Source organism: Lygodium microphyllum, chromosome 6 (assembly GCF_053477565.2).
Source record: "Lygodium microphyllum isolate KBCC chromosome 6, Lygodium_microphyllum_v1.1.10, whole genome shotgun sequence".
NCBI classification, from domain to species: domain Eukaryota; kingdom Viridiplantae; phylum Streptophyta; class Polypodiopsida; order Schizaeales; family Lygodiaceae; genus Lygodium; species Lygodium microphyllum.
Window position 1 is genome coordinate 131322240 of NC_141140.1, and position 12186 is coordinate 131334425.

The 12186-nt window shown below is 39.0% G+C and overlaps 1 protein-coding gene across 1 annotated transcript; it reads left to right on the forward strand.

The window, feature by feature from the left end:
• The first annotated feature begins 3080 nt into the window (after positions 1-3080).
• Positions 3081-7254, forward strand: LOC148035139 (uncharacterized). Its single transcript, XM_087680110.1, has 8 exons — positions 3081-3594; positions 4971-5115; positions 5200-5368; positions 5487-5757; positions 5851-6116; positions 6237-6452; positions 6641-6749; positions 6853-7254. Exons 1-8 carry the CDS (start codon positions 3444-3446, stop codon positions 6915-6917), a joined length of 1392 nt encoding a protein of 463 aa, XP_087536236.1. The 5' UTR covers positions 3081-3443; the 3' UTR covers positions 6918-7254.
• The last annotated feature ends 4932 nt before the right edge of the window (positions 7255-12186 follow it).

Consider the following 12186-nt stretch of genomic DNA (forward strand, 5'->3'; position numbering starts at 1 on the left):
AATGCATTGACATGGGATGTAGCTAGTACATGTTATCAAATGATTATAGAAAGCAAGGATGCACTAAATTTTAGACATTTGAAAACATACAATTGTGCACACGTTGAAATAGGAGGATGGATAAATGGTTATCTGATTCACACCATCGAAAGAAGAGATAGATAACAAATGGGATGATAACAAACACCTCAAAATATGAGGATAACAATACATCAAAAAATGAGGATAACATTATAGTTATGATTCATACTAGTAAAGAAGATAAAAATACCATAATTCTATTTGTTTTGTCTTCAAAGTAGAACTCCAAGCTCTCCTAACAATTAAAACCACCTCAAAGAAGAGAAAAAGCATTGCAAACAACAAAACCAACAACTACCACCTTAGATGAGCATAAGAAGAAAACCAACGTTCAATTAATGAAAATAGAAAACACAAAATAAGAGAGACTTTCCAACTCTAATGGTAGGAGCTAGATCTTCAAAATAGAAACTCCAAGCCTTCCAAACGAATCCTTCTCAAAATACTAATAACAAACACACCAATAAGCACACAATGAATAAGCATATCATTGATCCTTGTGAGATAATGAATAAGAATAATCCTTTTTTTTTTTGGAAAGTCCCATGCAAGAAATTTACAATCACTTGCACTTTGAATACCTTCTATTTGTAGAGCAAATTGCAAACAAAAAAAGAAATAGTTTTTTGATACTATTTTAGAATGCTAAAAACAAATATTACAAAGAAAAAAAAGAAATAGTTTGTTGGTACTATTTTAGAATGCTAAAAACAAATATTTCGAATGAAAACAACAAATATTTTTTTTTCAATTTATTGTTAGCTAAATCTCTTTAATCCCCCCTACAACCACCCCCTCACAACGAATGCCACAGATGGGGGCACACAAGATAAGAAATGCTAGCTAAACAAATAGCAAAAACTCATACAACTACCATAAAACATGCGTAGGTTTTGAATATCCGTTGAATGCCATGACCTTAGCGAACCACCATTAAGTGGATGAATAGAAGCACAACTCATAAGCATCATGGACTTAATAGTCTCACTAGAGGTATAATTCAAATCAATTTTGATTTTAATAACAAGCTAACTTTTACAAGGGTAGAGTTCCCCTCCTACAAAATGTATCATAGAAAGTTAAAAAATGAATTTACTTGAGTGAATCTTTGATTGAAAGTTAACAAAGAATGGCAAAAGTGAAAAAGTTACTAGGGGTGAAAACAAGGGACCTTCATAATTTCTTGCCTTTAAACACAAGTTGGTGAATATTTTGTTGATAAAATATCAAGTAATTAGAAAATAGGGTGAAGCTTTGCTAAAAAAAACTTTGATTTTGACTATTCTAGGGTTAAATTTGAATGACAATTTTGATTTATGTATGGCCTATTTCTTAAGTTTCGAAGCCCAAAATATCAGCTTTGCGCTTTGCTACCCAAAATATCAGCTTTGTTGCCCAAAAACCTCTTAAAAATAGCCATTGGGCTAAATTTTCACCCCCCAACTCTTATCCTAAACCTACATTGGTATGTGTGCTATGCTAACACATGGAGCAATCTATATAAGACCTCTTCTAGGAACATCCAATATCCAAAGTTCTTTAGAAGAGAATTGAAGGACAAGTCAAATGCGCTGGACTTAATGATGAAATCAATGTGAGGCTGATCCCTTTTGGTGAACATGTAAAAATGGATGAGGAATCGATAAAAGTTTAGAACCTAATTAGGCAAGTTGTAATTTGCCACATCTAGAACTTAAAAAATACTAAGCTTTTCAAAAAAGCACAAGACTCCTTAACTTTTATGTGAAGCATCCCCCTATTGTTGCTATGAGATTCTTTGTGTATTTAGAATTGCCAAGAAGTTAGCACAAGTCTACAAGATTTTTTGTCGAAGCCCTTAGCCCATCGAACATGTGAAAATAGCATGCTATCTAGAAGGATTTTACAAATGATGTAAATTTCTCACTTTAGTTTTTAAATGTAACTACACTTTATACAAATATTTATAAGTGAACATTGAATTGTAATTGAAAGGAGAGGAATGGAGGAAAAGGCATTGACAAAATAAATGCACCTAGAAATGTTGGGAAGAATGTAGACAAGGTAGATAATTCTTGGTTGAAGCAAATCATGAGAGATAAGTGGAAGAGTGGGGGTTCCCATCATTTGTCTACCTTTTTTGTTTTAAGTTAATTAAAATTCCATTGTCAAAAATGCATAATTAAAAGCAAATATTTTGATGAAAGAATGATAGAAGAGGAGAAAGAATGGCCAAAAGCTTCATCACTTTTGTGTATTTGGATATTTGTAATATAGTATCTTTTTTCAAGCATACCATCTTTAGTCCTCTTTCTTTCCATAATTTAATAAGAGCTATGCTATCAATAATTTCAGAAGTCTCTAGTGAAAAACAAAATATCATGAGTTCACACTAGTAGTTTTGATGAAGTTCCTAATGGCATATCCAACATGGATGAGATTAATTATGAAATGAAGAATTGTTAAAGTGTATGTTTAATCAAGTTATGAATGAGCACATGATATGTTAATGTGCATATTTAAAAACACTAGGCGCTCCGCGCCTAGACTCGCCCCTGCACTTCGCACCGGGAAGGGCGCGATTTTTGTGGGCAGGGGCGGGTGTTGGATGCGTGGCACCCGCCCCTGCGTTCTCTTTTTTTTCTTGTGGGGGAGGTGGGGAGTTGCCACGCGGCACCCGCCCCCCACCTCTCGTTAACTAATAGTATAGATGATCATTCTTCATTTTATGAGTAAATATCTTCATTTGATGTGTATGTTTATTGGGGGGCACTGTCTCGGAGAAAGACTCGGTAAAATAGACATGTTTGTGAAGATGGGGATTACACATGATATGTTAATATGTTTATTTAAAAATATGATAATTAATCATATTTAAAAATATGATCATTCTTCATTTTGATGACGTTATTTATGACTTCCAAAAAATGATATTTATGTGAGTTATATTGTCTATGAATTCAAAAAACTGTGGGATTGTAAAGTTTTAAATGAGAAAATAGGATGATAGAAAAGGAGGGGCAAAAACAAATGCTTTGCCTTCATCTTCAGTCAGGAGAGAGCGAGAGAGAGAGGGCAGCCATGGCCAAGAAACCCTAGGCCAGGCATTCTTCTTGTCCCGGCGCTCTTCTTGCTCTCTGCTGCTGCATTTGCCCTTTCATACTTGCAGCAGAAAGCTTCATTCGCTCCATAGCCATACCCCACACCCGTTCTCTGTCACACAGGAGCCTTACTTATCGCCATAGCTCGCCATGAGACTGCGGACTTAATAGAACAAAGCAACTCTTCATCAAATTCTCGATCGTGATCAAGAAATCTCAGGTCAAAATTTTCGCCCTTTGTCGGCTTCCCCTTCTGAATATCCCTCATTATTCCGGCCAGCCATGGAGACGTTTTACATTGCGCTCTTCCTTTTCCTGCTCCTGCTGCTGGTGGGCGTGGAGCTCGGCAAGTCCAACAAGGACCGCATTATCACCAGCTCTGCATTCTCCGCCTTCAAGAACAACTACCTGCTCGTATACTGCCTCATGATGGGTAAGCTTCCATATCTGATCTTTCCTCTCCTTCTTCTTCGTTTCCTTCTTCCAGGTTTTGGCTCTGTCTTCGCTCGTTGTGTTCTCTAAGGTGAAAGAGCGTAACGGTGCAAATCTGCACACTGGAGTGAAACGATGCAAACCTGCACTCATTGGGGGCCTCTCGATGTAATGTGACGATGAAAGTCTGCACATTGCGGACCTCATCTTGTTATGAGGCTGTTGCAGTGCAAAATAGAAAGGAGAGCGTGCTTTCATGTCAGGGCATCGTCAGAGGTCGGTCATACAGATGACAGTCCACTTTGTAGGAGTAAAACGAGCCGCCGATTCATGTTTAGGACTATAAGGAGGAAAGGAACAGATCTATCAGTCTTCCTTTCAATGAAATCCCAGCAAAACTTGATCTCGCTAGCAGATCTATATGCATAGTTTGAAAATCACACGGACATATAGTTCCATGCTTCCTTCTTCAATCCTTCAAATCCCAAATAACATCTTCAAGGGGCTCTTCAGATGTTAGAGGAACAAGGAAGTACCTTCCAATGTGACAGGATTCTCCATTCTGTATCAGTGTTGTGTCACACTGTATGTCCGCTTATCAGGGGAAATGTGAGCATCTTAACGTGCCTTTTGGAATTGTAGCAAATGTTTTGAGGGATGATATTCTGGAGGGAAACAGACATCTCTGACACTAAAACCAGATGTGCAATACTTTCAAGCTGCCTCTGCTTTTCCGGCTCAAGTTAAATGAAGCATTGATGTTGAATAAGATTGGGATCCTTGCTAGTACTGTCTCATTTGTGGATCCTGTCTGTTGCTATGCACATTGTTGAACCTTTCCCAAGTACCTATGATGCCACTGAGGATAGGGCTTTCTAGTGGAGTAAGCAGGAGGAGTTGGGGCTGATGGTGTGGCACATGAAGTATTCAGATGTGGTGCCCAATGTGCAGTGGAGAGGCAATGTGAGCTGTTACAGACACGTGGGTTTGCCTGATCAGTTGGAACAAGACCAAGAGTACCTGAATCTCAGCAGAAATAAAAGTTTCTAACTTGTTATTCTTGGTACTGAAAATTTTCTGCAGCTCAATCTAGGTTATGCAAGTTTATACACCTGACTTACATGCATGTTGTTCAGTTGTTTGCCTAGGCTCTGTTTGAATGAAGGTGCTGGAAATCAACTGTTACCCTCTAGTGTACATACAAGCCATTAATCTGGTTTCAGTGTCGGTTGGTGTTTCTCAGTGTGTGGTGCTGTGTGTCATGTTTCAATGTGGAGGTTTTGGACCTGGAGGCTTGGAGCATTAATGGACTTTGTTTTTGCAAACATTTTTTCGCCATTGCACATACTTAGTGATTGTTGGCTGGTGGGTTTGCAGCTGGTGACTGGCTTCAAGGACCATATGTGTATTTTCTGTATACTCAATATGGCTTCAATAAAGGTGATATTGGAAGGCTTTTCATAGCTGGGTTTGGGTCATCAATGGTATTCGGCACTTTTGTTGGCTCACTTGCGGACAAATAGTGAGTATAAAGATTCATACATTGTTCAAGCCTGCCATTATAGCTGCAGTGAAAATTCTCTTGACATCTAGTTTGTCTCTACAGTGGACGAAAAAGGGCCAGTATCACATACTGCATCACATATATATTAAGCTGTATGACTAAGCATTCTCCTCAATATAAGGTGCTTATGGCAGGCAGAATACTAGGTGGCATTGCTACATCTCTACTGTTTTCAGCCTTTGAATCCTGGCTAGTGGCAGAGCACTTCAAGGTAACTTGCAAACAATGGCTGATGTATGCTAAATATCTCAACTTATTTCTTGATGCTTTCTTAACACATTCTTATTTTGGAGTTTCCAAGTCTGACTTAATTGTTTTGGAGGATGCAGAGAGGCTTTGAAGCTCAATGGCTGTCCTTGACCTTTTCGAAGGCAGTCTTTTTGGGAAATGGGCTTATAGCTATTGTATCAGGATTGGTTGCCAATCTGCTGGCTGATACATTATCCCTTGGACCAGTGTCCCCTTTTGATGCTGCCTCATGTGTGCTAGCAGTGGGAATGGCTATTATACTGTACTCATGGTCTGAAAACTATGGGGACAGTTCAGAGGACAAAAGTTTGTTTTCTCAGTTTAAATCTGCTGCAACTGCTATTGCTTCTGGTAATTATCGAAGGCCTTTGTGTTATTCCTTGTGTGAAATCACTTGACATTGAATTTTCACATAGGCTTTTACTGGGGGTTTGATGAGAGCAGATGAAAAGATCGCCTTGCTGGGAGCAATACAATCACTTTTTGAAGGCTCAATGTACACGTTTGTTTTCCTTTGGACACCTGCTCTGAGCCCTAATGATGAAGATATCCCCCATGGGTTTATCTTCGCTACGTTCATGCTGTCTTCTATGATTGGAAGCTCTTTGGCTGCTCGACTAATGGCACGATCATCATTGAAGGTGGAGGCTTATATGCAAATGGTGTTTCTTGTTTCAGCTGCCACTCTTCTTTCTCCAGTTGCTATTAAAGTAAGTTGCTTTACATTTTTGGAAGAAAAGTTGACATTTCTCTCCTTCAGGTCAATATTATGTATCATAGTGTGTGTTAGTTTAGATTAGATTTTTTTAATTTTTGGATTGTTTGAACAGCTTTTCATGAAATCTTCTGGAGAAAAGGGTGGCACTATGAGAGCATCCGGTAGGGTACAGCTTTTTGCATTCTGTGTTTTTGAAGCATGTGTAGGCATATTCTGGCCATCAATCATGAAATTGCGGTCTCAACATGTTCCGGAGGAGTCCAGGAGCACTATTCTGAATTTCTTTCGAATCCCAGTCAACATATTTGTGTGTGTTGTTCTATACAACGTAAGTCCAATAATAATTTAGAACTGTTTCATGCTGGGTTTTATCATAAAGTCCAGTTTCTTTCAAACTTCTTGTTGCCTGTCCTTTCTAGCAGTGCGGTTTTCATCCAAGCTTGCTGTGCAGCCCCTCTGGTACTGGCATTTAATACAAAATACGTTCCAAGCTAATTATGTCCTATTTTGCTGCAGGTCAATGCCTTTCCCATCACAGTCATGTTTGGAATGTGTTCTATCTTTTTATTCATGGCTTCTGTTTTACAAAACCGATTGATGATCGTGTCTGAAAGACCCAAAACAAGTGAGCTTTCCTAGCATTAGCTACATTTTTCAATAAAATCTGATCAAGGCTTAAATTTGTATGGAATTGTTTCAAAATCTGACTGGGATTCTGCTATTTGTAGAAATTATTGAGGCTTGGTCATCTGAAAGCACTCTTGATTCAGAACAAGAGCCGCTGACTGTCTAAGCATGTGTTCACAGCAGTCAACTGATGGCACCATGCAACCAACCTCTTTGGGTGGTATGCTAGCCCTGCAAATCAACTCCACCAGGTTCTAGCTAATTGATTTTATTAAGGGCTTCTATCCTCTATTCTTTGGTACTCTGTAAAAAGCAAATTCTTTGCAAACCTCACAGTGAAAGCGATATGTCCCTATTTTGTGAAGGGACATTAAACTTTGACATAGCAAGTGGCATGTGGTGTAAAGCATGTCATGTATGAATATCTCCTGCCATGTGATGGCAACATGGCCCAAGCATGAAGGAGCCATTAGTATGAGCTAATGAATGAAAGTGGTTCTTAATTTTGGCCGTCTTTCTAGTCTTTTTTGGTATGGATACCAAGTGACAAAAATTTGTACCATACTATGTAGTGCTATCAGATGTTGTACGTATTTAGACTACAAATCACATAGCTCATGATACTCTCATACAAACCCACCCATCTGGACTACACAATATTAAAGCGATAACAAGAGGAACCTACAGTGTCTTATTAGCCTTCCATGACAGTTTTGCTCAAGTACCAAAGGATACCCCTGCCACAGTAAGGTTGACACTTCAGATAGATTGAGGTGGTGCAATATATGCAGTCTACAAGAGAGAAGTACTCATGATTGAGGGTGCACACAAGTGAAATATGCTTGGGGATTATTTTCATTGGCTTCATTGTGCTCATCAGCTGGTCTCTATTGAATGTAGTTCCATTGACTTGATGTGAGTGCTTGTGCCTTGGAATGTGGACTCCGTAGTTACATGTGGGATTGCTTCTTGTCTACCTTTTCTATGGAGACTTGGTTTAGTGTACACCACCATTATTGGGAAGGGCCATTTTAATGTGGTGGAAAGGTCTAGGTTATGTTCTTGTTTGGACAAGTTATTAGAAATAGTGATTTTGCAAGGAGTAGGTTGTGTTTTTGGGCTTTTGTTAGCATGCCTTGTAAGGGTGAGGCTTTTGCAAAGCTTGGTGTTCTCTTCTTCTTGGTAGAGCTCACTGTTTGGTGTGGGTCTAGGTTATGTTCTTGTTTGGACAAGTTATTAGAAATAGTGATTTTGCAAGGAGTAGGTTGTGTTTTTGGGCTTTTATTAGCATGCCTTGTAAGGGTGAGGCTTTTGCAAAGCTTGGTGTTCTCTTCTTCACACACGTGATTGTATGGCCTTAGGTGAGAGCCTTTTGGAAAGACTAGCCCAAATCTTAGTTTATTTTGTTTGCTATTATTGGATGATCTTATTGATATGGGAATGCAACTCCACACTTAATAGTTACCATGTGTTCAATGTACCACTAGAACTACATGTGCTCTCTAGAGAAGCTCGTTGAAGGATTTGGATGCTATGCTTGCAAGCATGTGGATGGAATCACTTGAGACCTACTCCATGGATGGACTCACTCTAGACTTTTTCCACACATTCTTTGGGTGGCTCTTAAGGGAGGTTGCCTCTCATGGATTGCAAGCATGAGATGCATGCAAGTAATACAAGAATGGATTGCAAGCACGAGGTGCAAGCAAGTAATACAAGAAAGGCATCTAGGAGCAATGGCTCTAGTAGCCTTCGAGAAGCCCATGGGCCCACCAAAGGATGTGGATGCTTTGATTGCAAACATGGGCTCATGGCATGTGGATAGATTCACTTGAGATCTACCTATATGCAACCTTTAGGTGGCTCCTTTGAAAGGCTAGTTGGTTTGTCACAATTTTGTTGAGATGGGGTTTCGAGAGGTAGCCATGGCAAGTAGATATTGGTGATATCATGTCATTAAGTTGGCTTGATACTTTTCATGGTGAGATGAGATGGGGATCTATTAATGGTTGGTTGTGTAGATCTTAGTCAACCCTACTTGTAAGGTCCAAAGATAAATGGTACACTTCAATACTACTCATAGAGTGGAAGCAAGAATTGTTTATGTTGGTATATATTGATACAATTTGAGTTGGCTAGAGTCCACCATCTAATGAACCATGAAAATATGAATCTTCACTTCTTTATCATCTTCTACCATTTTAATAATTGTGTTGTCAATATGGATAAAGAGTTAGGCAATTGACCTTTGATTGTACTAGTGGCATTGTCTATGGCACTTAGTGAGAAGCAAGACATTTGGGGTTTGAATATGGAGTCATACTATGGTGTTCTAAAATTGCGTACTTAAAGCCAACCAACTTTACATCCAAAATACACCAAACTTTTTGCATCTAGTGAGATCCAATTCATGATGTACCATGCAAAGAGGTGGCACAAGGTTTATTGTTGCAAGTTGATCCTCCAACTATAGAGCCTTTTACTCATGCTTTTTGTCTTGATAACTTATCATTGATAATCTTAATTAAGTATCTAAAGCACTCTTCTTAATTGAACTACATTTTTTTAAAATGATAGTGGATACATCGAATGATAGATAATGTTTTGAATTTTTGTAGTAAGATAAAAATCAATAATCATTGGTAGAATGAAGTAATGCATTTGCCACCATACACACAAACACATTTTGGGACCATGTTGAGGATTCTTGAGAGCTTGAGGTAGACAAAATTTCACCTTAGGAGTTATGCCAATGAGCGGAGTCTGAAACTTCTTAATAAAAGAGGAACAAAATGAAGCCATGTTCTAAAGTTTTAAACTTTTGTAGAAATATCTTCAAGATCCTTTTATAGAGTACCAACTCTCTTACAAGGACCATCTCATGTAGACTCTAGATATTCTTTTGTTTTTACTTTTTAAAAATATTTTATTGATGGCTTATCTTTTCTCTTTTTGAAACATTTGTTAGTTGATCCTTGACTATGGACATTTCCTTGCAACAACTAGAAAATTGTGGTATAATTTTAGAAAGCATCTCTTACCTCTTATCCCTTCTTTTAATATTATTATTGAAAGGATTGGAGTGGGTGCCACTTGTTGCGTGTGTAGCCCCCTTGCAAAACATGCTATTGTGCTTGTGATTTGGTTAGCTAGTTGACTAGTGATTTGGTCGATTGGTTGGCTCACGTAAACTTGCCGCTTGCTTGATTTACCCAAGCGTGAAGTGTTAGACGCTAGGTGTGTAGAGCCTAATACTTGATGTTTCCATAAAGACGTGGCTAATTCTTCGATAAAGGCATTGATTTTAGAAGTGATATCTTTAGCTTTAAGTCCATAGAATATTGATTTTCTTATTTACAATGGGTATCATTCCATTAGGCTTGTCTTATTTTCTTCCAACAAATTCACAATATCCTTTTGTCTCAAACTACTTTTGTATGGTTTTTAAATATCACACTTTGGGGTTACTTAAATATTTTAAATTCATTTTTATTTTGTTGTGGAGCCTTTGATGCTCCAAAATGACACATTTAAGAAATAGGAGACTCCATTTCTCAGGACCATTAGAACAAGAAACAATAATTAAATATGTTTCTCCATTCAAGCTAACCAACCATGACGTACTTTTGTGGGTAGAGTGTTTTATAGTAACTTCTAATTCACATAAGTTTAAAGGGAGAAGCCTTGAGTGGAAGCATGTGAGCAGAAGCAAGAGTTATGGTGGAAAAAGCATGAGAATAAGAGCAAGAGACATAGTATGTGGGAACTCCAACAATCACAATGTGCAAGCTTTCCCTTATTCAAATGCCACTGAAAGGATAAAGCATAAAGTGACAGTGATGGACACCTGCCACATGCAGTGTACAAGTATGCATGGACTGTCAGTGTAATGAATACACGGGTGGTTAGGTACATATGCCTTTACCCCCAACAAAGAATGTGCCCCTAGTGAGGAGAGAACGAGAAAAAAGGGACAAAATGTACATGAAGTATAACAGGATGAGGAAAGACATCATCTCATCCAATGCCCATCAGCTTCATAAGAAGGCAATATGCTCCATTGAGAGACTTTTAGTGAGTAGATTTGTAGGATTTTAGTTAGTTGAGATCTTGACAAGCTCGATGGACTTGTCCTCAACAACCTCTTTGATAAAGTGGTAACACATCTCAATGTGCTTTGTCTTCACATGGAAGATCGGATTCCCGACCAATTGAATAGTACTCATAGAATCCAAATAATGTAGTGTAGGGACCATATCATTGATACCAAGGTTTGCCCCACCAAATAGCCTAACCAGAGAGCCTCCTTGCAAGCCTTAGTTGTTGTAATATACTTTGCCTGTGTCGTGGATAGAGTTGTGCATTTCTACACCTTGGACATCTAAGAAACATCTCTAGTAAAGGTAAAGACATAGCTAGAGGTGGACTTCCTACTGTTTGCATGTCCTGCATATTCAAAGTCAGCGTACCCCATGACTCTTGCATCATGGCCACCATAACATATGCACATATTTGGAGCGCTCTTAAGGTACCTCATGATACTCTTCATGACATGCCAATGGCGTCTCCTAGATGTAGCCATATGTATCACAACTCCCACTGCAAATGCTATGTCAGGATGAGTGGCTATCATGGCATACATTAAACTGTCCACTATGGATACATAAGGGATCTTGGCCATCTTAGCCTTCTGCTCATTAGGATGCGGATAATTGGCACGACTAACCTTCACATGAGAAGGTAAAGGACAACAAGTAGGCTTAACATTATACATATCAAACCACTTAAGGATCTTCTGGATGTAATCCTTCCATGACAAGTAAAGGATCCCCTTAGAGCAATCATGCATGATGCACATCCTCAGAATATGTGGCATGTTCCATGTCCTTCATCTCAAAACTTTTCTTGAGATGACCTTTCAAGGCATCCAACTAATCATGAGCACTCCCAGTAATAATCAACATATCATCCACACAGAGTACCAAAATCATAAGGTTGCCATCACGAGCCTGCTTCATGTTAGCATGTCTTGGCCAGTCGGTCAGCTTCTAGCTGTAGGTAGTTGGCACATTTTATGGGAAGGTCGGACATTATGGGGCAGCCGGCTAGTTTTAGGCCAGGTTAGCCAGTTTTGAGGCTAGGGGGACTATATATAGCAGCCCCCCCCATCATTCCCTGACACCATCTTGCAAATTTCAGCACACTCTCCCTCCATTCCCACTTCGGCATTGGTGCTGCCATTGTTTCTAGCCAGATCTGGTGCCCTAACTAATGCTCCGAGCTGCGTACAAGGACTGATCAGTCTACAACTTTGTAGTCAGCATTCATTTGGGTCAGTGCAGATTTTCTTCCTTCACTTTCTCCGCTCTGTGTGTGTGTGTTCATATTTCTTCTTCCGTTGCGCATTCTCACATGGTATCATCGCCTAACGGAGA